Here is a 27,998-nt window from a genome sequence, read left to right on the forward strand (position 1 = left end):
CTTTGATTTCTCTTTGATTTAAGATGTCTGGGACTAGTTCAGCTAGCGCCAGGTTTTGCTCTAGGAGTGAGTGTAGAGGTAGGCTACTGAAAGCTTCAGTATACCCACATACATTGTGTAAAAGTTGCAGGGAGCATGATTGTGTGTATGAGGACCGCTGCAAGGAGTGTGCATGTCTTTCAGATTCTGATTGGAAGGCATATGAGACCTATCTTAGAAAGCTTGAACGTGATAGGTTAAGGAGGTCTTCCTCCAGGAGTGTTTCAGGTAAACAGGAAGTTAATGTTTCTCCTATTAACCTTCCTTCTGTAGTTACTACTCATAACCCTGTAGTGTTGCCTTCGGGCCCTGAAACAGTGTCTGTTGAGGGTAATACCCTTTCTCTAATTTTGGAATCGATTCGTAACTTAGAATTGAAAGTGCTTGCTTTAGAGAGCAAAAGTGAAGTGGCTAAGTGCAGTGACAGTGCCCCTTGTGTAGTGGAGGGTGCGTCAGATCGGCCTCATTTCGCCTCTAGGCCGGGACCTCTGCTGGACTCCCAGGTTTCAGGGAGAGAGCATGTCGAAAGCCGAAGGAGGGTTACAAGGAACCCCCACTGATCTGACATGCCTTCGGCAGTATCTGATGACGCTACCCAGACTGCCAAGGAGCGTGCGCGTGCACGCCTCCTCAAGGAGTGCTTTTCTTCGTCGGAGGCTTCCTCCCCGCATAAGGGGTGGAGCTCTCATTCAGTGTCACGCCCGTTGAAAAGGAGCGTTTGTGATCGGGATGCTTCACGTCCAAGTTTTTCGCCCGAACGTCGATCTTCGCCTGACAGCGTCTTCGCAGCTTTCCCGCCGCAGAAGAGGAGTAGAGTCATCAGACGTTGACTCTTTCGAGCGCCCCAGTCGCTCCAGAGTGCGTGAAGAGGCGGTTCCTGTGAGAAGGAAGAAGGCGTCCCCTCACCCCTCGCCCTCTCACAGGATCAGCCCCTCCCCTGAAAAGGAGTCTTCTCCGACCCAGAAGATTCTTCGATTGTTGCAGCAGCAACTTGCTGATGTTCTTGCTTCGAGAGAGACGCATCCACGTCATCGCAGGAAGGATGACAGGCTGCCAGTGAAGAGGTCTAGACAGTCTCCCTCTCCTTCTCCTCGCTCGTCTCTCTCTCCCTATTCGTCTCCCTCTAGAGTTTGTACAGTTCCCCAGCGGCTCTCTAGAGGACGTGGTGAGTTTGTTTCTCGCTCTTCTCGGGAAGCGGTATTACCCGCTCATATGCTTTCGGAGCAAGTGCAGCGTGAACCTGATGCTTGGTCGGACGCCAGGCGAGCGCCAGAAACAACCAGGAGTGCACCTGTGGACGCCAAGCGCGCAACAGTGGACGCCGAGTGCGCTTCAGCGGAAGTCAAACGCGCGCCAGCGGATGCCAGACGTGTGAGAGTGGACGCCAAGCACGCGCCAGTGGACGCCAGACTCGCACTAGCTGACGCTCAGGTGGACGCGGATGCAGTACCTCATCGCCGCCCACGCTTGTTAGAGGATTCTCTTCAAGTTTCTTCGCGTCTTAAAGAGACGCACAGAGTTCCCGTCTCTTCTTCTCCAGCTCAAGAGTCAGTTGTGCCTTCTACTTCTCAACGTTCCGCTTACGTATCCTCTTTACTTCCTCCTACTTCTCCTGTAATGGAAGAGGAAGTTAGTAACGCTTCGGTTGAGGCTGACGATGAACAACTGATGGCTCCTGTCTCGTCAGACTACCAAGTCTTGACTCGTCTTCTTCAGTCTGAGTTCGGGGACACCTTTTATCCTGAAGCTCCGCGCTCTCCCCCCTCTCAACTTTCATCCTCCAAGGCTAGCAAGGTCTCGGGCTTTGTGAAGATGAAGAAGTCACTTTCCACTAAGAGGGCGTTACACAAGGTCCATGAATGGATGGAGAGAAGGAAGGCTTCAGGAAAGACCTCGTTCGCTCTTCCGCCTTCAAGACTTAGCGGGAAAGCGGGCATGTGGTACGAGACGGGAGAAGACGTCGGTATTAGACTTCCCGCTTCTGCACAGGGGGACTTTGGGAGCATCGTAGATGCCTCGAGGAGATCCCTCCTGTCCTCGTCGAAAGTCGCTTGGTCTCCGAACGAAATGGACTATCACCTTAAAGGCCTCTTCAGGACGTTAGAGGTCTTCAACTTTCTTGATTGGTGTCTCTGAGTGCTAGATGTCAGGTCTAGGAGTACCGATTCCATTAGCCTGGGGGAGCTGTCCAGTGTATTGTCTTGCATGGACAAGGCCGTCAGGGATGGCTCAGAGGAGTTGACAGCTCATTTCTGCACTGGGCTCTTAAAGAAGAGATCCCTGTTCTGTAATTTCGCAGCAAAATCTGTCTCGCCATCGCAAAAGGCAGATTTGCTCTTCGCTCCTTTTTCGGACCATCTCTTCCCTCAGGCTATGGTTAAGGACATCGCTACCAGCCTTCAAGAGAAAGCCACTCACGATCTACTAGCCCAATCATCTAGGAGACCTGCGGGCCCGTCGTCTTCAGGGGTCTCGAGTTCTAAGAAATCGAAGCCCTTTCGGGGTGGATCTTCCTCAAGACCAGCCACTCGAGGAAGAGGCACTTTCAGAGGCAAAGCCCCCGCTCTTTTGAAGAGCAAAAAGTGATTTGGAAGTCCTTCAGTCACCGGTAGGAGCCAGGCTTCAACTGTTCGCGCAAGCCTGGGAAGAGTGAGGTGCCGACACTTGGTCATTGGACATCTTAAGGAAGGGTTATCGAATCCCGTTCCTAAAGTCACCCCCGCTGTCTTCGACACCCAGGGATTTGTCACCCTCTTATCAAGGGGAGAAGCAACAAGTGCTTTACGATCTACTCAATCAGATTCTCCGGGTTTTTACAACCGACTATTCCTGGTGCCGAAACAGTCAGGAGGGTGGCAACCGTACTAGATGTCAGCAGCCTAAACCTCTTTGTCATCAGGCAGAGGTTCAAGATGGAGACGCCTCAGTCAGTGCTTGGAGCTTTAAGACCGGGAGATTGGATGGTGTCACTAGATCTCCAGGACGCGTATTTTCACGTCCCCATCCATCCCCAGTCGAGGAAGTACCTGCGGTTTGTCCTGAAGGGGAAGGTATTCCAATTCAGGGCACTCTGCTTCGGTCTAAGCACGGCTCCTATGGTGTTCACCATCCTTATGAAGAACGTTGCGAGGTGGCTTTATCTTGCGAAGATCAGGATCTCTCTCTACCTGGACGACTGGCTCATTCAAGCCTCCTCGAAAGACCGGTGTCTGGAGGACCTTCACACGACCTTGTCGTTAACGAAGTCCCTGGGGCTTCTGGTAAACCTCGAAAAGTCACATCTGACCCCTTCTCAATCCTTAGTCTATCTGGGGATTCAGATGGACTCGGTGGCTTTTCGGGCTTTTCCGTCCCAGGGGCGACAATTACAATGCCTAAGCAAAGTGTCAACCTTTCTGGGGAAGGAAACATGCTCGGTGAGGGAATGGATGAGTCTGCTGGGGACCATTTCCTCACTGGAGAAGTTTGTTTCCCTAGGGAGGTTGCACACCTCAGACCACTTCAGTTCTTCCTGTCAAACAACTGGAAGTGCGAGAACGACCTAGAAGCGATCTTGTTGTTGACAGAAGAGGTGAAAGAACACCTAAGATGGTGGTCAGATCCGCGGAAGCTTGCAAAAGGACTTTCGCTCAAGCTTCGGAACCCCGACCTAGTGTTGTTCTCCGACGCGTCTTCCACGGGGTGGGGAGCAACACTAGGGGGGAGGGAAGTGTCAGGCACCTGGAGAGGGGAACAGGTGTCCTGGCACATAAATCTCAAGGAATTTGCAGCAATTCATCTTGCTCTCCAGTTCTTTCAAGAAGTAGTCTCCAACAAGGTGGTGCAGATCAACTCGGACAACACCACAGCCCTGGCATACCTCAGAAAACAGGGAGGAACCCACTCTCGGTCTCTGTTCATCCTCGCGAAGGAAATCCTGTTGTGGGCGAGATCACACGACGTCACTATCCTGACAAGGTTCGTATCAGGAGTGGAAAACATACGAGCAGTCCTTCTCAGTTGGCAAGGTCAACTGCTGCCGACGGAATGGACCCTCCATCAGGACGTATGCCAGAGGCTGTGGAAGTTGTGGGGATGTCCTCTTTTGGACATATTCGCAACTTCCAGAACAAGGAGACTTCCGCTGTACTGCTCACCGGTTCTGGACCCGGGAGCAGTAGCAGTAGACGCCCTTCTTTGGGACTGGTCGGGACTAGACCTATACGCCTTTCCCCTGTTCAAGATCCTAGGGAGGTAATGAGGAAATTTGCGGCATCAGAGTGAGCGAGGATGACCCTCATCGCCCCCTTCTGGCCGGCGACCGACTGGTTCACAGAGGTAATGTCCTTCTTGATAGACTTTATGAGGACTCTGCCTGTAAGGACAGATCTACTCAAACAGCCCCACTTCGAGAGGTACCACAAAAACCTCCCCGCTCTGAGTCTGACTGCGTTCAGACTATCCAGAAGTTGGCCAGAGCGAGGGGTTTTTCAAGATCTGTGGCAAAGGCGATCGCCACCGCAAGGAGTCCTTCCTCGATTGCAGTGTACCAATCCAAGTGGGCTGTTTTCAGAAGTTGGTGCAGGAAGAAGGGCATTTCCTCCACCTCAACCTCTGTGAGCCAGATAGCGGACTTCCTTCTTTACTTGAGGGAGGAAGTTAAATTAGCGGTGCCTACGATAAAGGGCTACAGGAGCGTGCTTTCCGTAGTCTTCAGGCATAGAGGACTGGATTTGGCAAATAACAGAGACCTTCATGATCTCCTCAGATCTTTTGAGACTTCGAAGGTTCCTCAGCCTAAAGTACCATCGTGGAACTTAGACTTGGTGCTTAAGTTCCTTATGTCAAGCCAGTTTGAACCGCTCTACTCAGCTTCGCTTAGGAACCTGACGAGAAAGACCCTTTTCCTAACTGCTCTGGCGACGGCGAAGAGAGTTAGCGAGATCCAGGTTATAAGCAAACATATTGGGTTTAAGGATCACAGTGCTGTATGTTCTTTGAGCCCTACGTTCTTGGCAAAGAACGAAAACCCTTCCTACCCTTGGCCGAAGACGTTTGAAATCAAGGGTTTGACAGAGATCGTGGGACGTGAACCAGAGAGAGTCCTGTGCCCTGTCGGGGCTCTCAAATTCTATTTAGAAAGAACTAAGGACTGCAGAGGCCCTTCTGATAATTTGTGGTGCTCTGTTAAGAAACCAGATCTTCCCATGTCGAAGAACGCACTTGCGTTCTTCTTGAGGAACACTATTAAAGAAGCCCATGCCACATGCAGTGATAGTGACATGAAGCTTCTAAAAGTGAATGCCCACGAGGTGAGGGCTATCGTGACCTCGGTAGCTTTTCACAAAAATATGGCACTCAGTGAGATTTTGAGTGCCACATATTGGCGAAGCAATTCGGTGTTCGCTTCACACTACCTGCGGGAGGTGAAAGCAACATACGAACATTGCTACTCGCTAGGACCATACGTTGCTGCAGACACTGTTTTGGGGGCAGGAGGTAGCACTCATCCTATCCTTTAGTGGTTAGGTGAGTTTTTAATATTGTGTGTTTTTTGGTTGTGGGGTCGACCACCTGGGGCGGATCTCCCTTCCTTTAGTCTAGTCTAGTGGGATACCGTTGGTAGACTAGGCCAGGTGGTTGTTTATTACTTCGTTGCCCTCATTGTATGGTCAATGGTCTAGTCACATCGTGGTCACACCCCCGTTGACAGATCATCTGGAGTGCACCAGCTATATAGGTCTTTACCTCGCTGGCAACTCTAGCAAAGCAGAAGCAGACTTGGGTGACAGTAATCACGAAGTCAGCTATGCTAACAGGTAAGGAACCAAGATATCAATTATCTGCATGTATGTTTCCTAAAATCTTCTATTCTGTCTTGTCCCACCACCAAAGGTAGGATTCAGCTATATATATATCTGACAGGTAAGTTTCATGAACAAAATGATATTGTAATGATACAATAAAGTTTGTTCATACTTACCTGGCAGATATATATATTCAAAGTACCCACCCACCTCCCCTCAGGAGACAGTGGAAATAAAAAATATGAATAGAAAATGGGAATGGTTCCTGATAACCGCCTCCCAGCGGCGGGAATGGGTACTAACCACCTGACTCCCACTACGTGTGTCGTAAGTTTTTAGAATTCTGTCGGACTTCGGAAAATACAGCTATATATATATCTGCCAGGTAAGTATGAACAAACTTTATTGTATCATTACAATATCATTTTTGTTTTTATTGTAGTCTTTTCTAAATTATGTTTTATTACAACCCCATCACTCATGTAAACCCACCTTTGTGATCTGTGAATGTCCCCAGACACTTTTGTGTAACAGGTCACAGTTATTAGCACACTGTATGTGTCACCTGGAGCCTCTCCCATTAGTCACTTGATTCACTATGTGTTTGTAGATTTATCATCAGCTGTTTGACATTTCCCAACTGTTTCCTTTATTATAGGATCACCAGTATTCATCAGTAACACATTATTGCACATACTAAAAATCAACTTAAAAACAATTCAAGGTATAAACAGCTGTTCGGAATGTGACTTGTTCGCAAGTCGGGGAGTGACTGCAATTCATATATGCCACTAAATTAATTTCATTTAGCTTTTTCATCCCTTTTAACCTTTCGTGATTGATGGAAATATTTTATTTTTCAGCTTATCACATCAAGAATTGAATACTTAGTCTTGATGCTTTTGTAGGTATAGACCAAAATATGGTATTTTATCTTTGTGTTTTGTGAAAAATGTTATCTGTTAATTTTTTTAATGTTAGCTAGAAGCGATTTTTTGCGCTTGTTAGAGAATTGGTACATATGATGTTAATTCATTAGGTAAATGTTGATTGGTGGCTTTATCCTTGCTGATCACCACCCAATATCTGCAACTCAAAAATTATCTAAAGGTTTTAAACATCTGTTGGCAAGATGTTTGAATGCTTATGCTGAGAGTTATAAGCTGTTCCTTAGTTTGCAGTTTGGCTTTTGCAAGGTTTTCCTGGGTTCTTGTAATCCTCTTCTTCCAATTATCAGTTTCATACAGAAATCCCAAGATTCTGGACGTGAAGGTTGTAAGATTGATCTTGAATTTGCAGATGCTTTTGACTGTTAATCCTGAGGCCTTTTTATTCAAACTGGGAAAGATGGGAGTTGGACCATTTCTTTGTATTATATTTGAATTTGTAGCTAGTATTTTTTAGAGTAGATGTTGATTAGCAATTTAGTGACTCTAGGAATATAATCTATGTGGTTCCCCAGGGTGGTGTTCTTTGCTTATTACTTTTACATGTATGTGCAATAGGTTGTTTTGCCGTGAAAGTTATTTCTTATGCAGATGAAGCTACTCTCTGCATTGAGCCTATCTGTCATGTGTTGACCTATGGTTGCTGAATCTCTAAGCAGATTTAGCTAAAATTAGTGTGTGGTGCAAACTATGGATGATGAAGTTAAATCCTAACAAAACTCAAACTGCAGGTTTTAGACATTGCATCCCACCACCCAGTTCTTTTGATTGTCTTCAAATATGTGCAACTCTTTTAAAATTCTCAGTGTGTTCATTGCAGATTCATATTTTGAGAAATCTTATTCAATTGCACAAAAATTGTTACAAAAAAGTAGGAAATTTTTTAATAATTATATTCTTCCATGTTATGGATATTTTTTACCTTGTTTGGTCTTCAGCAGCTTATTTTCATCCTAAGCTCATGTGCAAAATTTTAGTTTTATCAAATTTCATATCAATGGATTTAATGGAGAAACAAATCCACAGTTACGCAATTGTAAATATATTTAAAGATTACAGTTATGTAATTGTACATATATTTAAAGATTACATAACTGGATTTGTTTCTCCATTTTAAGACTCAAGCTACTATGTGTATTTTTTAATGGATTCATCCTTTAATTAGCTCATTGTGCATGCTTTATACTGTAATAATAATGATAACATAGTACCTTCTGATAAATAACAAAATTTGGTAAACAACAAAGACCCAATATATGTATGACAGCTGTGGACAAACAAAATTCCAGATAGTATTTATGTTGACTTGTATGCATTTATGATCTAATTTGGATACAATCTTTGAGATCATCTATTTTCCCACACAGATGTTCTGGTGTTGGCCTATTACACACCCACACATTCCGTTTCACATATATATACTAAAAATGCATAGGTTGTCCGTTGCCAGTTGGACATAAAGCATTTCAGATTTCACTACAAACCACAAAATGAGCCACGACACTTTACAAAAGACAAACCAGGTCACCTTGATTATTGCTACATTTAGTATTATTCTTTTCAGAATCATAACATTTTGAAGAACTGCAATTTGGCATTTAGAATTGACTGATAACACAATACAGGTTACTGTGGGATAATGTACATGTTGCATGCTTGTATAATTCACTTGTCTGTGGATATATCTGCTTCTGTCATCACTACCTGTTTCCAGAATGTTTTATACAATATGATATAATTTTTGTTCACTGTGGTCATTTTGATATTGGTATTTTCTATATACTACAGTACTGTCATTGTTTCCAGTAACTATGTCTAAATTTAGGTATGCATTTTTTTTTTACACTTTCATTGCCTCCTGTAATAGCATTTTCATAGAAAACCTTCTAAAATAGTTCCAACTCACAGTATAAATGAAGTATGTTCTGTTCTTTATAACCGCTATTTAAAGATTATATAAATAAAGTATGTTATGTTCTTTATAAATGCTATTTAAACATTATGTAACTTTCAAGGATTACTTTAAATAAATACTATACTTGAACATTCAACTGTCATAATAAAAGAAGTGGCTTCATATATTTTATATTTTGTGGGATTTGTTTGTAAAACAGGAACTTACTTTAAAGGTTCAATTTCAATAGCAGTATTTTATTTGTATGGAGTGAAAAAAATATGTACAGTACAAGGTTTGAATATTATTATTCTTATGATATTTCTAATTATATGTTCTTGTTTTTAATCTTGATATTTACAATTACTTTCCTGGAAATACAGTTTCTAAAATTTTTTCTTTTGTTTTGACAGGATCAAACTACTTTTGTATGTGTTTGCATAGCAGAATTTCTGTCTTTATATGAAACAGAGAGATTAGTTCAAGAGTTAACAAGATGTGGCATAGACACCCACAACATTGTAGTAAATCAGCTGTTGCTACAAAAACCAGGTGATCAGCCTTGCTCCATGTGTGCTGCAAGATGCCGTATTCAAGCTAAATATCTCGATCAAGTGAGTCTGACTTTTGTTTTTGTCATCAGGCATATGAAGTTTAGATTGACTTACACTTCAACTCAGTTTTATAGCTGTACAGTATAGTATAGAGCAATTGATTATTTTGGGATGAATCGTACTTACCGTAAATGATAGTTTATATATCTGTGCCAATAGGCGAGTCAGCATTCAAACAAAAAATTGAATGGCTCCTTATATGACTTGTCTGGTACATCTGTTCTCTACCAGGTGTGTTTCGAATGTATTAGCTTGTCAGAATTTGCCTTGCTGCCATTGTGTATAGGTGCTTGTTGATATTTCATGGCTGTTTGTTGCTGTCATGGTACAGTACATTTATTTTTCTTAGGATGCCTCCACTGGAATCAAGACTAAGAATGTTAGGTTCTGTAAGAATGATTACTGTGTTAGCAGGATATTGATATTTTAGGGAATACACACTGTTTGTGCTGGATACAGTGATATAAGGTTTGATCTTGAGAATAGATGTGAGGAAGTTGTGATTTTCGAAGGATTTTCTGCTTAACTTCATTAGTATAAGAATAGAAGGGGAGCAGATAGATTGCGAAAACAATTAGTTAGGTTAGGTTATCAAACTATTCCCTTATATTTCCATGTATAAGACAACCTTTAAATCCTAAAATCCACCTCTAAAAATTTAGGGATTGTCTTATACAATTGTAAAAATCAAACCATGAATTCTAAGGTGTGTATTGGTAGGCTAGCCTCGGCCTTGGTGCTATAGCCTAACCACCAACAAACATGAAGATTCACATTATGAAATGAACTGATAATAAAAGTAATAAAACCATTTTTACCTTATATATTATAGGCATATCTTCACAACAAATAGCCTATTTGAGGATTAATTCTAAATCAGTGAAACAAACATTTATCTATGCGATCCCAGCTGAGAAAATGTGAATGTCGAGTTACAGTTGCACTCACAGCAACCTTTATCTTTTGGTAACCTTTTAGAAATTTCAATGGAAGTGTAATTACGGTAGTAATAACATTTAGGATAAAATACTCTTTTGTCATTAAAAGTTTCTCACATAGTATATCACAAGATTGATCACATGTCCCACCATCATAGGGATTCCAGTCTGGTTCTGGAGAGTCAACTTCGACTTCATTGTCGATATCATGCAAATCATCGTCGGTACCATGCATAGTATTTTTTTAAATGATTTATGACACTTTCTATTTTCATGTTCCCCCATTCTTTTGTAACAAAAATGCAACGACCATCAAGTGAGGCAGCATGCAAAGCTATTTGTGACTGTTTAGAACAATTCAGTCATATGAACAAAAATTGTATACGATAATTATCGTTCATTATTATATTGTTTTTAGCAGTTGTTTGCGAATGGCGATGAAACTTAAACAAAACAATGGTTTCCCTTTTAGGCGGTGAATGTATGAAAAACTTGATATAGAACTGGTTTTGTTAAACCCAGCTTTGATAATTCACAAAAGGATTGTATCTCTAAATTAAGTTCCATTCAGCAACTAAAGACAGTGATGATATCGGTAAAATGCAATCACCTGATTATTTTAAGGCTGTTAATGAAACCAGAATGCAAATGGCACATCATCGCTCTCTCTCTCTCTCTCTCTCTCTCTCTCTCTCTCTCTCTCTCTCTCTCTCTCTCTCTCTCTCTCTCTCTCTCTCTCTCTCTCTCTCTCTCTCTCTCTCTCTCTTTTCCATCAACTGTAATACTAATGATAGTCCTCCATCCTCCACTAAAAAATTCTGGTTTTTGGAATTCGGGGTAAAGCATTATTGTAAACATGTATTGACATAAACAACCGAATTGAGAAACAGCTTACAGCTGATGTCACTTACTGTAACTATCGAGAGTTTATTAAGAGCTTTGTTAAAATTGTCAAGTTGTTAAACCCTGCCAAATTATGAATGGTGGCTTCCATAAGTAAAAATAAAATACATTTTAGTTCATCCCTCGTGCAGTGGAGATCTCAAGAAAAAGTACTAGTAAATTAAAGCTGCAGGTTATAGCCGAGGCTGCATTAAAATGAATAACGGCCAGGCGGAAGTGATGTCCGGAACTGGAGAAATTGCACTTAATGCTTATACAATGAAGTAATATGTGCACGTTTTCAACCAAACTTCGTTAATTTATGACAAAAGGTATCTCCAAATTATCTCTCTTAACAAATAATGGCAATGAAGATATCGATAGTACTCAAATCAGCCGAGATTTTGAGAATGTGAACAATGTCAAATGCAAATGATGTACATCATGATGTTTATATTCGTAACACAGTAACAATATGATAATAGTAATACTGTAATTGGAGACGGCAAGCAAAACAACCTTAATTTAAGTAGTCATTGTTATAAATAATAGTTGTACACAGTTTAATTTTTTGCAAATAATCACTTATCTCCAAAAAGCATTTCAGCTTTTTAATTTAGAAGGTGTCCTATACTACATCAGATATGAGAAATTCATGAAAATTTGCCATGATTTTTTACCTTATCTAAAGAGCGTCTTATACATGTAAATATACGGTATTTCTCCTCCTCCTCTAGGTCTTTTGTCTGGCATTATCCATACTCAGTCTAGGCTTTTCCTTTGCTAATGCTTTACTTAGTACTTATTGATACTTCCTCTTTAACTCTGCCTTCTGCTCCCCTTTTAGTTCAGGAAAAGTGTATTGAGAAGTAGAAGAGGAAATAAACCTTATTTTGGTCAATACAAGGTTTGTCTGAATTTGTTATAGGACCAGTCTGGGACCCTCATTGTGTGTGATCATTTTTGCATTCCCTTACAAGAGATAAAGTGTTGTTGCCCTCGCCTGTCTGTAGCCCGAGACTAGAACTACCCTGCGACAGTTAGAGAGTCTGCTGCAAGGGAACTGGGCTGGTTCTAGGGGTGATTTTGTTCTGTGCCCTTCTGCACTTACTTCTCCATTTTTCATGCTCTAAGTCTGGTATAATACCTCTATAAGTATTCACAGGGAATTGGTTGCCCATAGGTGGATGGTGTCGACTTTTAGGAGCAAGAAATCTTTTAACTGAGTCAGCTGGTTCAAGGTGGCCAACTCTGTCAACAGTATTCCAAAGGCCAAGGATCTGTTGCTTCACTGGGCTTAGTGTCTGTGCATTATGATTTCTGTTGACTTCCCTAACTTCTCATTCTTGTCTAGTGAAGTGGGGATGATACTTGAAATTTGTAGGCTTGTCTGTCAGAATACAAACAGGTACTTGCTTCTTGAGGAATTATAGCCCTGAAGGAAGCTTTGTAAGTGGTAAGGGCTTTCTTTGTTAGGAAACATGGCCTTACTGGGGAATTAATCAGGCTCAGTTACATTACGTCTCAACATAAGAGATTAGATCTTACAGCTAATGTACATTAAACTTGTACTATCGTTGTCACCAGGTTCTGTAGGAGGAACGCTGACATCAAGGGTTGACCATTTTATTCTTAAACCTACATCCAGGTTTTATGTTTTCCCTCTGTCGTGTAGCATGAAACAAAGAATTTTGATGTGTCATTACACTTGCTTACACCATAAAATGGTTAACACTACACTTTGTAAAGCTTGCAGGACGTCAAGGTAATGGAAAGACCATCGAAGATATCTAGCAGGTTTATCTCTGGTCAGAAACGAAGTCATAGTGAAAAGATTGCTTCTTTGAGTTAAATGAACAACATGATATTGGTTTGATAATTCATTCTGTGAAAGGATAGTGTTTACTAGTGATTGAGGATTCATTTGTTTCACTTTCCCTGTTGAGCATAATCTCCTTAGCCTTTTGCCAAGCCGTGAAAAAATTTGCACTCAAGAAAAAAGAAAATGTACTGTAATTGTACTAATTTTATTCATCATATATGGAAAAATGCTCAACTTTGAACTACTTATTCATAGCATTGTACATATAAAAATAACATTAGGTATTATAGTACAGTACACCGATTTTTGTCACCATTCTTGGTAAAGTCCTTTAAGCAAAACATATATTGTAATTTCTTTTATTTAATAATTTTCAACTTATTGTACTATAGTTCTAAATTAACATTAAGTAAAATTTACATAAGACTATATAAAGTATAATTCTGATATCAGTGCTATTATATAAGGAAAAAATTAATTCATAAAGGTAAACAGTGCATCTACAGGATAAAGCAAAAGTGGCTTTAGAATTTATTGTAATCTTACAATTTCTGACTTACTAAAAGCTTGACGATATCCATTTCAATTCTGAATGATGTAATAGAATGTAAGTTTGTGTAAAAAGATATATATTGTAAAGTATATCATACATTTTACTTTAATTTTGTAATGAAGAGGGTGATAATATTTATTTATAGTAATAATTTGCCCAACTGTGGGACACAGGTAGGATGTTTTGGAAATGTGAGCAAGGTTTTGGAAAGTTTTGAAGCCAGTGGTGTCTAGTTTACTTCTACTTTTATAAACCATTTCATTTCACTTGATGTTAGTGATTATTGATTTTCACTAACAACACTTGTATCAGAGTATTTGTTCTGGTCAACAGTGTTGATTCCATGAAGATCAATTGTTGAACTCTACCCATCCTTTCTCAGGAACTTTAGTAGGTCTTATTTCCAACATGGCTAGGGCATTTGACAGGATGTAGCTCAGCCAGACTATTTTTAAAAGGGCAGTTTTTCTTTAAAAAAAAAAAATTTATTTTATTTTTAAAGTAATTTATCATTTTTTAAAGTAGGTTTGTCACAGTTTTCTCTTATTTTAAAGAACATTTTTTTATTTTAAAAGTAATTTATCATTTTTAAAAGTAGGTTTGTCACAACTTAAAAAAAAAAAAAAATGAAGTTCATTAGCACAAACTTTTATTGCACTGACCGGACCATTGTGGCATCTATTCTTGCCTCAGTCTCTTGAACATAAGAAATTTGTAAGATTTTATGGCCATGAGCAAAGTTTTACCTGTTGATTTTATTAACTTGACTGTGCGCTGAATGACCTCATAGGTCCCGGTGCTTGGCCTTTGGCCAAAGTTCCATATTCCATTCCATTAACTTGACTATGAAATAAATATGATACTGTTGAACCAAGATTTAAAGAGCTTACTGAAGCTTAAATTTTTTATTTCTATTTTCTCCCATTATCAACATTGATATCTTTTACGGAAAACACACTTTGAACACACACTAGTTGAATTCAACTCTTGGTTTGAGTAGTTCACTTGATGGCTCACATTTTTATTTCCCATATTCATAGGATGCAATACTTAAAATGTAATCAACTTTATTAATTCTGTATATTACCTTTGAGGGGGGAGTAATATAAAACAATGTTCATATCTTAAAAAGTTTATTATTAGAGTTAGCAGTCATCACATATACATAAGATTAAAAGGTAGTTTGATTACAAATGCATATAAAAAAGTTGTTTGGCCTACACAAGCTTAAATGGTTAATTTTAGTGGATTTTAGAGTAGTTCTGAATTTTTTTCAGTTGATAGAAATACTGTAGTATTAAGTTACAGAAGATGTGGATTAAAAATAAATGCATTGTTAGCAAAACTGCTTGTGAACCATTCACACTCCTTTGAATTAATCTGGCAAAGCTTTTTGTGATTTCGTCTGACTGGATTAAACATTAAGATGTATATTTAGACTGAATATTTGTAGGACTTAATAAATAATTTTTCTGTCAGTTCTCACTATTTCATTTTGTGAAGGATTAGAAATTATCCATGCATATATATTTTGCCATGTATAGTATCTGTTAAAATAATAGTTGATTGTATCTCATGTGTATGTGGGTGTTAAAAAGGCAATGAAAATGGGAAATGTGCTACATATTCTGCCTGTGATTTTTTTCTTTTTATAATTTCATGATAAACTGAGATTTGTTCTCTTTACAGATTGCAGATTTGTATGAAGATTTTCATGTGACCAAATTACCTCTACTAGAACATGAAGTTCGGGGTGTAGAGCAGGTTAAGCTGTTTTCAGAACACCTTATAAATCCTTACTCACCATAATCTTTACCAAACGTTAATTTTTTAGAGCATTGTGATTTCCACTGAAAACCATTCTATACCAAAAAAAATCATATGCAACCATCAAAGCAGATCATGTACCCAGAGATCGACACGCTCAAGTTTTGCTTTTTGATTGTACGTAAAAATTTGGGTTATGTAACTTTGAGCCACTGCAAATTATCATATTTTGTTAAAGGTATGCTTTTTGTATATGTACTTTACTAATGCACAGTGCTGTGTATTGTAATAATTATAATTCTATTGAAGAACCTAGGATGGGTAATTGGTATCCAATTATCATTGTTCTAGATAATAAACCCAAAGAAGTTTGAGATATGCTCTTGTGGTACTGGTTTTGTCTGTAGGTGATATAATTTTCATTTATTTATATTTGCAATATATTCTAATAGGATTGGTGGTTAATGCTGAATAGTAATGTTTTCTTACATCTAACAGGCTCAGAAATTAATTTTTCTAGTTATAATCAACGTTATGTTTCTACCTCTAGTTTTTGTAAATTTATGTTATTATTACTACATATTATGGCTAAAATCTTTATTAGTACTTGGAAATTTATTTTATTAAATTTATACTATGTATTTGTTGTTAATACTAGCAACTGGGAGGACTAATTGCTTTTATCATTTCATTAAATACAATCCTTAAGACCTTGTGTTCTATCTGGCACGTAACATCCTTGGTTATTTGTATCCAACATTTATAAATTAGCATTGCTTGATTACAGACATTTTCATAATTCCTGAAATGTTATTTTGTGTGATGTTTACCATTCTCAAGGGTTTAAGCAAAACATCAGCATTCCTTTCTTAAGTGGTTAAAGGATAATTCATTTGTCAAAGTTTAACCTCTTTCTAAAATACCAGCCTGCAAAGTATGATTCAATACCTGTTGGTATTTTATAGACTATAGAAGAGTTTTACCAGTCTTCACATACATTGAGCAATAGTCAATGTCTTTTTATGTAGTTTAAGGACATAAAGAGGTTCTGTTTATGCAAGTGAAGAATTGTAAATGCTTTTGAGTTGAAATTCTTGTAGAGTCAATAGGAGAACTCTTAAAGGTTATAGAAAAATTGTTTGCATTATTGATAAGATGAGCAGTTCACTGCATGAAAATTGCATTGTAGATAGTAAATTTGATTGATTTTGAGTGAATGAGTGCTTCCTCTGACATTTGGTTTAAACATGTAGAATCCAGTTAAGGGACCTATTTTCTTTAATTTTAGCATATTTTTGGGGGTTGCTGAGATTATATAATTTGCTTTCTTTTTTTTATTAACAAATGTAACAATTGTACAAAACAGTTCTCTCTGAAAAGTGGATTTGGTGTCTTAAGAACAAAATAATGTACTGTATACACTTTTATATGATACTGGAGTTGTTAGTAGATTTTGATACCATGGAAGATGTGATGCCAAAGTGCACTATGCACTATTTTATGCAGTGTATCTCATTCGGGTGGTTCACCCTTGTCATCATTATTCATATGTTTGTATGAGGAGCATTTTTTAATACATCCCAGGCTTTGTCCTCTTGTATACTTAATACAGTTGAATTATGGTGTATAGTATATATTGTTAACAGTATTGAAGTTAGACTATTAAAGAAAGATAGGTAAGAAATGATTAATTATATCCTAAATGTTTTTTTGTGCCAAAGTAGAAACACTTCCGAATCTGAGTTTTGCTTGAACTTTCTTATAAGGCGTTACTCGACGCAAAAATTTGTCATCACACGAGATGATTACTTACATACTGAGAGAGAGAGAGAGAAACAGCAAAAAATCTAATTGTTGACTTATACCCATCAATAAGAAGGTTTCTGCATTTGGTGATGTCAGGAATGATTTTTCCTGTAGAAGCTTTTTCTTAGTTTGCCTCATTGAGACAAAAAAAAGTCAGTTCTTAGTTGTGTAAGAGGTGTGGGCTGTTTTCTTAAGTTCTACTTCTCATGGTCTAGCCATTATACCTCTGTACTCAAGGGGTTGCCATCTACAGTGTATACTGAAATTTCTTCTGTCTTTATCTGTATTGCTTTCTGCCTATCAATTTTCATGTTAACTATGGCTTCCTCTTACCCAGCAATGCTGCTGCTTCAACTTATTTTCATTTTCTAATATGAACTTCTCATTCAAGAACAAAGCCTTCAGGGAAGCAATAGAATAATCTAGGTTATGTTTAATGTATATGCATTTTTTATATTTTTTCTCTAGTATTTAAGAATGTCCATTCAGTTAATGTGGCTGTTACTTTAGCCATTGGCTCTTGCCAACCCACCCTGGGCTTCACAGTCCTTCATTAGACTGTCCTCTGCTTTCGGTTACATTATCAGTATCCTAAACCCTTGGCACTTCTGCAGTAACAGTCCTTGGTACATTGACTGACTTTATGTGGGTGTTTGTTTGCCATTGGGCTCAAGATACAAAGGTTAACTGCAATTAAGAAGGCATTTGTATCCCCAAGGTAGGAATCCATGATGGAATTGTTGAGCCATCTCTCCCCTAGCCTCATGAAATGAAGTACAGTTCTAAAGTACAAATGAGAGAAAAAGGTTGAAATTGTTGAGATAAACTGTGTGCATAGTATATACAGTACAGCTTAAGAAGAATTGGTAGGGTGAGAAATGTAGAGATACATAGAAGTGGTAAAAAGAATGGTGCAGGTGAATCAATATGATATTGTTATAATACAATAAAGTTTCATACATACTTACCTGGCAGATATATACGATTAATGGCCCACCCAGCCTCCCCGCAGGAGACAGGTGGAAGAGAGAAAATATGATAGAAAACGGGAATGGTTCCGAGTCCTGCCGCCCAGGGCAGGCAGGTAGATCACCTGACCTACCGGTAGCAAGTGGCGCGAAATTTGAATTTCTGTCGGGGACGACGGAGTCTTAGCTAAGTATATATCTGCCAGGTAAGTATGTATGAAACTTTATTGTATTATAACAATATTTTCATACAATGAACTTACCTGTCAGATATATACTTAGCTGATTGGCACCCTTTGGTGGAGGGTAAGAGACAGCTAATATGGAATAGACAGGTAAAACAACATATGTTGTAGGTATAAAAGAAAAACCTTGGTTCCTACCTGATAGGTGGTAGACTTCATGGCTGTAGCCCGGTAGTCTGCATCACCTCAAGATTTTAGCGAGATATGTGATCTATGGCTAGAGTTCTTGTGGGTCTGTCGATGGGTTTATGAACCGCTTACTCGGCAGAGCCTGAAAGGACTTTGTCAATGGGTACTGGACCACTTCTGTGACAACACACCTTATGAAGGAGCACAACCAATCCCGACCACCTGATCCTAACCACCATGTTAGTATATAGAATTGTCCTGAGTTATCCCCGAACTCATTACAAGCAACCCATAACTCGAAACTAAAACGCATTCATACAAAAATTCTCAAAAAAAAATTTTAATACTCCTCTAAAAGATATCTCAAGAGTTTCTTACTGAACAACAGTGACTGGCCGCCAGTGCAGCACCGAGCCCTCTTTGTCAGCAGAAATCTAGAACATATCTAGTAGAAGGTATGTACAAAGTTAAGGATTGGTGTTTGCTCCCGTACCCAGTATCGTATCCGCCGATACGAAAGGACCCAGAGAAAAACATTTCTCGTAGGTCACGCGAACGTCTTTAAGATAGTGAGATGCAAATACCGAATTGCACCTCCAATATGTCGTATCAATGATTTTCTTAAGCGACATATTCTTCTGAAAAGAGAGAGACGTCGCCACTGCTCTAACTTCATGAGCTTTTACTCTTAAAAGCGGAAAAGAGTCGTCAGGACAGAACTTGTGAGCATCTGTAATGACACTCCTTATGAAGAAAGCTAATGCGTTCTTAGACATGATTCTTGTGGGGTCCTTAATCGAACACCAAAGACTGTCTAGAGCCTCCCATTTGTTTCTTCTTTTGTAAGTAGAACTTCAAGGCTCTTACATGGCAAAGAGACCTTTCTGTTTCTCTACCTACTAGACTCGATAAGCCTTTAATCTCGAATCTCTTGGGCCAGGGATTCGATGGGTTTTCATTTTTCGCTAGAAAAAGAGTTCTAAACGAGCAGAAGGCCGAGTCTCTGTTAAAGCCGACTTCATCTTCAAGGGCATGAAGTTCACCAACTCTTTTGGCTGTCGCCAAAGATATGAGAAACAAGCATTTCCTCGTTACATCCCTGAACGAAGCTAAATGAGGAGGCTCAAATCTGTCAGACGAAAGGAACTTGAGAACTACATCCAGGTTCCAGCTGGGAGGAGTTAGTTCCTTAGATTTTGTCGTTTCAAACGATCTAATCAAGTCGTGCAGATCTTTATTATCAGCAATCTCTAGGCCTCTGTTTCTGAAGACTGCCGAAAGCATGCTCCTGTATCCTTTGATAGTCGATACAGATAAGTGAGAGACACCTCTCAAGAACAAAAGGAAATCAGCGATTTCGGTTCTAGAGGTACTGGAGGAGGACAACTTCTTAGACTTACACCACCTTCTAAATACCTCCCACTTCGACTGATAGACTCGTCTAGTGGAAGCTCTGCGGGCTCTAGCGATAGCGCTTGCAGCTTCGCGAGAAAAACCCCTCGCTCTGACAAGTCTTTCGATAGTCGAAAGGCAGTCAGCGCGAGAGCGGGGAGGTTTTGATGAAACCTCTCGAAGTGTGGCTGTCTGAGAAGATCCATCCTTCTTGGAAGGGATCTTGGGAAGTCTACTGTCCACTCCAGCACCTCTGCAAACCAATCTTGTGCTGGCCAAAACGGGGCTATCAGGGTCATCCTTGTCCCGTTGGACGCTACAAACTTTCTCAACACTTGCCCCAGGATTTTGAAAGGGGGGAAAGCGTACACGTCCACATGAGACCAGTCTAGCAGGAAGGCGTCGACCACGAGAGCTCTTGGGTCTTCCACCACTGAACAAAAGACTTCCAGCCTTTTGGAAAGGAATGTGGCGAACAGATCTACGTGAGGAGTGCCCCAAAGATCCCAAAGACTCTGACACACCTCTGAATGAAGGGTCCATTCTGTGTGAAGGACCTGGCTTCTCCTGCTCAGTCTGTCCGCCCTGACGTTTCTCGTACCCTGAGCAAATCTTGTCAGGAGGGAGATGTTCCTCTGTGAGGTCCAAAGTAGCAGATCTCTTGCTATCTTGTATAGAGACAAGGAGTGTGTTCCTCCTTGCTTCCGAACGTAGGACAGGGCGGTAGTGTTGTCCACATTCACTTGGACCACACTGTTTGCCACAAAAGGTTCGAAGAACTTTAGAGCCAAGTGAACTGCTAGAAGTTCTTTGCAATTTATGTGCCAGGACACCTGTGTTGCCTTCCAGGTGCCTGACACTTCTCTCGGTCCTAGTGTTGCTCCCCAACCCTTCTCCGATGCGTCTGAATACAACACTCGGCTTGGGTTCGGAACTTCCAGAGAAATTCCCTTGTTCTCTTTTAGAGGGGACAACCACCATTGCAGGTGTGGTTTCATCTCCATTGGAAGGAGAAAACTGTCGGAGAGAAGTCCCGTCTTCCAATTCCATGATCTCCTTAGGAAAAACTGAAGAGGACGAAGATGCAGTCTTCCTAGAGGAAAGAACTGTTCGAGCGAGGAAAGGGTGCCTAGAAGGCTTAACCATTCCCTCGCCGAAGTCCGTTCTTTCCCTAAGAAGAGAGAGACTTTTTCCAAGCCTCTCACGATTCTCTCTTGCGAAGGAAATACTCGAAAACCCCGAGAATCCATCTGAATCCCCAGATAGACCAAGTTCTGTCTGGGAATCAGTTGTGACTTCTCGAGGTTCACGAGTAGTCCCAACGCCTTTATCAGGTCTAGGGTCAAAGAAAGGTCCTCCAAACACTGTCTCTCTGTTCTGGCCCTGATGAGCCAATCGTCCAGATATAGAGAGATGTTGACGCCTTTGAGGTGAAGAAACCTCGCCACATTCTTCATCAGGTTTGTGAAGACCTGAGGAGCTGTGGACAGGCCGAAACACAAGGCCCTGAACTGAAAGATCCTTCCCCCCGTCATGAAACGGAGGTACTTCTTCGACGAAGGGTGAATCGGGACATGAAAATAGGCGTCCTGGAGATCCAGCGACACCATCCAATCTCCTTGACGTAAAGCCGCCAGGACTGAGGCCGAAGTCTCCATAGAGAACTTCTCCTTTAGAACGAACTTGTTCAGAGCGCTGACATCTAGTACTGGTCTCCAGCCCCCCGAGGCTTTCGCAACCAGAAAAAGCCGATTGTAAAACCCCGGAGAGTTTTGCTCCAGAACTAATTCTATAGCTCTTTTGTCCCACATTTGATTCACCATCAGACGAAGAGTATCCCTCAGTACAGGGTCCCTGTATCTGGCTGACAGTTCCCGCGGAATGGTCGTTAGGGGAGGACTGTCCTGGAAGGGGATAAGATATCCCTTCCTGATTATGGACATCGAAGAGGCATCCAAGTTTATGAGTGACCAGGCGTCTGCAAATTCGAGAAGCCTGGCACCCACTGGTGTTAGGAGGTTGTCTGTCTCACTTCCCTTTCTTAAAGGGATGGGAAGAAGCTTTACCTCTCCTCTCAGGACCTCTTCTCTTAGAGGGAGCTCTGGAGGGAGGGCCTCCTCGAAAGGGCTGAACCGTAGAAGTCGGTCCTTTCTTGTCAACCGAAACTATGGGTCTCTTCTTCCTTGCAGTTTGCAGAAGATCCTGTGTCGCCTTCTCAGTCAGTGAGCGAGAAATATCCTTCACTAACTGAGAAGGAAACAAGAAGTCCGACATGGGAGCGAAAACCAAGGCTGCTCTCTATGAGGGAGAAACCGCCTTGGTTAAGAAGGCACTAAAAATACTCCTCTTCTTAAGGAGTACCGCTCCAAAAAGAGAGGAGATTTCTCCCGATCCGTCTTGTACTGCCTTATCAATACAAGAAAGAATACTCAGAATGACTTCGGGGTCTAGACCTTCCGAGTCATGAGCCTTCTTAGACATCACCCCAAGGGACCAGTCTAGGAAATTAAACACTTCCAAAATATGGAAGAGGCCCTTGAGGAGATGATCAGTCTCAGAAATCGCCCAAGTCACACAAGCTCCATTCAAAGTGTGTCTCCGCGATGAATCAACCAAGGTTGAAAAGTCCGCTTCGGCTGCCGCTGGGAGAGAAAGGCCCATGTTCTCCCCAGTTCGGTACCAGAAACCTCTCTTACCAGAAAGTATGGCTGGAGACATACAGAAGGTGGTTCTGCCCAGATCCTTCTTTGACAACATCCATTTGTCTAGAGACTGTAGAGCTCTCTTCATAGAGATCGTAGGTCTCATCTTCAACACCGACGAAGACTTTGGTACGACCGCACTCGAAAACAGTGATCGAGGCGAAGGAGGAGCCGCAGGAGTCAAAGAATCTCCGTACTCCTGCAAGAAGGTCCGTCAGAACTCTATAGTTAGAGACTCCTTCTCTACCGTTAACCTCGTCTTCCGAATCTCCTTCCACACCGTGCGGAGAATCGGCCTGAAAAACGAGAGGATCTTCATCAAGTTCTCTCTCTACTGGTGACAAACTCCTACTAGGAGAGGGACTCATAGAGTGAACAGAATCTCTCTCAAGTCTAAAAGAAGTCTCGCGTCTGCTTGACTTCTCACGCCTGGAAAGCTCCTCGCGCTTGGCTGGCGCTTCTCGCTTGGCTGGCGCTTCTCGCTTGGCTGGAGCTTGTTGCCTGGCTGGTATCTCGCGCCTGGCTGACGCCTCGCGCTTGTCTGGCGCCTCACGCAAAGCTGACTCCTCGCGCCTGGCTGGAGTCTCACGCTTAGCTGAATCCTCGCGCCTAGCTGGCGCCTCGCGCTTGGCTGATTCCTCGCGCCTAACTGGCGCCTCGCGCCTGAGCGTATAATTATCTAGAGCAACTCGCTCGGATAGCTCCTGACGCTTGCAAGAATCTTCGCGCCTGGAAGACGTCCCACGCTTGTAAGGCTCTTCATGTCTGGAGGACGCTTCACGTCTGGCAGGTGAAAGAAGACGAGACTTCTTAATAGGAAGTCTAGCGTCCTTCTTGCGAGGGGGATCCCTCGAAAGAACTCCAACCAAAGAGGCTAACTGCTCTTGTACTGCTAGCAATATCCTCTTGGAAGCCACACCAGCGTCCTCTTCAATAGAAGAAGCAGGAGAACTCGAAGGAGTGCGATCCTCAAATACCGTTCGAGGAGGCGTCGAGACCAGCTTAGCCTTCTTGATAGAAGAGGGGGCTTCCTCCGAGAAGCGCTCCGGGCTCGAGTCAAACGCGCGCTCTTTCCAGTGCCTTTTCAATGGCCTAGAAAGATCCAAGTCCTTCCACCCTCGTTTAGGTGAAGGAGAACCGGACGACGAGAAACAATCTCGTAGGACGGTTCTATTAAAGCGGTCCTGAGGAGACTGTAGCGAAACAGAACCTGCTGAAGGGACGCCTGACCGTTGGGGATTCCCCACAACCTCCGTACGACTTTCGACTTTCCTTCTCCTCTGGGTATGTGAGTTTGGAAGAGGTCTAGGCCTGGGAGCATCGCAGGGACGGTCAGACGCCCCCTCCACAACACTGGGAACACTCACTTCACTAAGTAATTCACTATCACTTCCCTTACCTTGCATGGCCGCCATCTTTGTCTTCATTTTATGAAGAGTAGCCTTCAGATTGGCGATTTCCGAATCCGAATGCAAAGCCTGTGAGGGTTCAGATACATAGGGAGAATCAAATTCATTAATATTAGGAGAGTTAGACTCAGAAAAAGGCTCAATAGGCCTTGTGCTCACACACTTTTGTGCAGCCCGTCTAATTCTATCCCTCTCTAACTTCTTCAAGTAAGAAGTTAGAGTCTTCCATTCATTAGCATTCAACTTTTCACACTCAATACAGGTGTTAGCTAAAGAACAGTCAAACCCCCTACATTTACGACATACAGTGTGAGGATCAACCGAAGCCTTCGGTATCCTCACCTTGCAGCCTACATTCACACACACTCTCACACTAACACTTGAATCAGACATTCTATCAGAAAAATCAAAAGCAAGTCCAAATCCAGTCCACAGTAGCGAATGCCAAAACAACGATCCAGTACGTCACCAAGAAATCCAATATAGATGATCAAAAAAATCTTGAAAAGCGAATTCCAGTCAGGAGGTAGTAACAACAATGTTGATACCACCGGCGACAGAGAAAATATGATAGAAAACGGGAATGGTTCCTAGTCCTGCCGCCCAGGGCAGGCAGGTAGATCACCTGACCTACCGGTAGCGAGTGGCGCGAAATTTGAATTTCTGTCGGGGACGACGGAGTCTTAGCTAAGTATATATCTGACAGGTAAGTTCATTGTATGAAACTTAATACAGTACAGTATACAGAGGTTGCATCATAAGGAAAGAATGGCATAGACTATCGGCCAACAAACAATCGGCGTAATTTTTTAATTCATTGTTCGGTTATGGAAATATTGCCATATGCAGGTGCCAGATTATTTATCAATAAATAATATTTCCTTTCAAAGACGTTATACTTGAAATAAATTAGAATTTAGTATATTTATTTAACGAATCGTTTAAAGATAATTATTTTGCAACAAAAAAAAATTAAATTTATACCCACGGACCCACGAATTCTAATTTATTCTTAACTCAGACTTCGTGGCAGCAGTGGCATATGCATTTGGAAGTTGGCTTTGCTGCCGCACGAGTCATGACCCAACATATACTGTACTGGGGTATTGTCAGTTTGTCACCTACAGTTGATAAATAATACATTAAACCTGCCAATAGTACAATTAAACTAATTTTGACCTTTGATCAATAAAGGGATTTTGACGTAGGAAAAATCTATTTCTGGCCCATAACACATTTAGAAGGGTTAAATTTGGCTTCTGACTCTTAACACCTGATTAGCCTAGGTCTATTTTCAGCAGCCTACTTTATGTAATGTGAATGAATATTTAGATTGATAATATATATATCATCTGCTTATTTGATTATTCCTGTTTCATATTCTTTTTTATTAGCCGTGTTCTTTTTTTTTATCCTTTTCATTAATACTTGGCATAATTTACTCAGACCTAACAATTTAATTTCAAAAAGCAATCGTAAGAAATCAAACAAATACAATTTAGTCTTTTTTTTTTTTTTTCTTTATAAAAAGCTATCACAAGAAACCAAACATATACAATTTTTTTTTTTTTTTTTTTCATCTGATAACTTGTATGTTTTCCTGCTTCACCTGCACAGGTTGTAAAGCAGTGAGAGACTAAGCTGAATAATACATTAAGACAAAAGACTTGGTCTCATCAAAGCATTCTTAGGATAATCTTACTGTAGTTATTAATACCTTCTAAATAGAAATTAGTTAAATTAGTTTCACACGTATGCCTAGACCTACTGCCATAAGCATATTATAAGTAGCTGAAAGGGTAGGAAATTTGAAAGGCGACTTTCTCATTTAAGTCTTCAAATGTTTTTTACAATAAAAACCTACTGCTGTAATCAAGGGTTGTTCTTTGACAGCTGCAACAATCATATTGTCTTGCTCTCTTGTGGTTCTTCAAGGAGTTCCAATAAACTTTTCTAAACTTTGCTGCTCTCTAAACAATTTGATTCATCTGTGTCTGATTCCCTTCGGTATACTAAGCCGTCTTGATATCTCTAATAGGAACTTACACTAAATCCAGTGCAGAAATTAACTCGCTGAGCAGGGGATGTTTCTTTGATGGGTAAATAACACATTGACAATTGATTTCTTAGAACCACGACATTGAAAACAATGAGGTCGCTTGGTTATCATTGTTTTTTTTTTCTTTTTGATAGTATTTTGTGAGTTTCCAATGTCTTCTGTAAAATTTAACAAATGGAATCGTTCAATTACCATCAGCTTTATATTGATGTTATAACATAAGGACTATTTGTTTACATGCGGAACAAACTTTCGGTCTTAACAATAGGATAATCCTCTAGCGCTAGCTGGAAACAGGTAAAAACAATCGAACATTGTAAAAACAAGGAGTCTGTGGCATCTAGCAGCCTAGATAATTCAGAGAGGGGCACGGGACTTATCACTAGTATAGGCTGACTCTCTGATGAGTAGCATACTGATTGTAGGTCATAAGGTACGGTATAACATTATAAGAAATCTCTATTGTAGATGCTTGTCTCCAAATATCTCTGCTGAGTTTATTTCGTTTTTGTTTTAGGACATCATCATAAAATGCCTTGCTATCTTTTCGACCTTTTGAAGACTTTGTTAAGCCTTGTCTTGATCACGGATTCTAGAAGTCTTCTATTCACTGTTCCAGAATTGTTCATTCGAGATGAAAAATCCTTTCTGCCGCCAGCTCCTTTCTTTGACAGTCGGGATGCACCAGTGTGTAGTCAACACCTCTGTGGAGCTCATAGTAAGCGACTTCCAAGCAGGAGGATTGTGTTGACTGATATTCCAAACAGCGGAGTAAACACCTATGGGTAGAGTGGTCTTTGAAGCAGGAAGTAGTGGTTTACCATTTTTTTCCTCTCGCTACAACAAGAAATTGCTTAGACAAAGGATGCTCTTTAGCATCTTTGACACAATCTCCAGAGTAGGCATTCCCTCAGTTCTGCCAGATACGTCAGGTCCTGGGCAGAGACATCTGCTGGATCCGTCAGGTACTGGACAGAGTAATCTGCCGGATCCATCAAGTCTCAGGCGGGCTTATGAGCCCCAGAAGTTTGGTGATTACCCTGTGTACACAGGTGGAGTGGTTCCCAGAACTAATATACCTTCTGTCTGCAATTCTGAGAGAAATACTTCATGGGCCCTTCCTTACCAGCCTCAATGTGGAAAGGTTCCGCTAGGGCGATAAAATATCTGTTGCTTCATGGCTGGAGACTGTCGAATATCTCCTGAAAGCGAGAAGGTTTTCTCGCAAAGCAACAGTCCAGATGCCTAGCTATCTTGAGAAATCTTCGTCAGCTGTTTACCAGGACAAGTGGGCCACGTCAGTGATCTGTTATGGGCTCTCCTTTTCTTTCACAGAAATGAAAAGGTCTTTCTATCTCGGCTTTCAGGAATTGCAGGGCCAACTTCGGGTTGATCCTGCTCCTTAAAGGCTCGGACACCTCTCCATTCTGGGAATTAATGGTGTTGTTTTTGGAGTGTTGTACAGTCCTATTCAACAAAGGAGTTCAAATATGCAATGTGTGATCTTACTCTGGTCTTGAGTAGTCTCACTTGAGCTCCATGTATCCATTACGTCAGTAGTTAATAGGAGAGCTGACCCTGAGACAGTTCTTGTTTGCATTGACTTCCTTGAAAGAGAAAGTTAACATTTTGACAGTACCAAGGGCGAGAGGTCTGCGGCCTGCGAATTGTCCCGGATTTCGCAAGTAAGACTCAGAATTGTCCCGGATTTCGCAAGTAAGACTCAGAATCCCTCGGTTCATGATGAAAAGTTTGTCTTGTTTTCATTCTACTCCAGGAATGAATTGATGGACAGTGATCGGTAGGAGTTCTTGCCTTGTCATGTCAAAGCTCTGCCCTGCTACCTGAGGATTATCCACCTAAGACCAAGGGTCGTTGACTGGGTTGGCACTGGTCAGTCTAGAATGGAAGTTTACAAGATCTTGTCATTCTGACTGCTAGGTGATTAAAAGGAATACTCCTTATCGGATAGTTCTGCCAGAGTCTCTGCCAGCTAGAGCGTATAACATCAGAGGAATGAGTTCCTCTTTGGCAATTACAAAGAAT

The 27,998-nt window shown here is 41.0% G+C and overlaps 1 protein-coding gene across 1 annotated transcript in view; it reads left to right on the forward strand.

The window, feature by feature from the left end:
- LOC135223589 (ATPase ASNA1 homolog) overlaps window positions 1–16,938 on the forward strand; it is a 73,459-nt gene extending 56,521 nt beyond the window's left edge. Inside the window, exons 6-7 of the mRNA XM_064262132.1 lie at window positions 9,080–9,280; window positions 15,165–16,938. Of these exons, the coding sequence (XP_064118202.1) occupies window positions 9,080–9,280; window positions 15,165–15,284 (321 nt within the window). The 3' untranslated portion in view covers window positions 15,285–16,938. The remainder of the gene's footprint in view (window positions 1–9,079; window positions 9,281–15,164) is intronic.
- The last annotated feature ends 11,060 nt before the right edge of the window (window positions 16,939–27,998 follow it).

The sequence above is a fragment of the Macrobrachium nipponense genome, chromosome 10 (genome assembly GCF_015104395.2).
Source record: "Macrobrachium nipponense isolate FS-2020 chromosome 10, ASM1510439v2, whole genome shotgun sequence".
In the NCBI taxonomy this organism is placed as follows: domain Eukaryota; kingdom Metazoa; phylum Arthropoda; class Malacostraca; order Decapoda; family Palaemonidae; genus Macrobrachium; species Macrobrachium nipponense.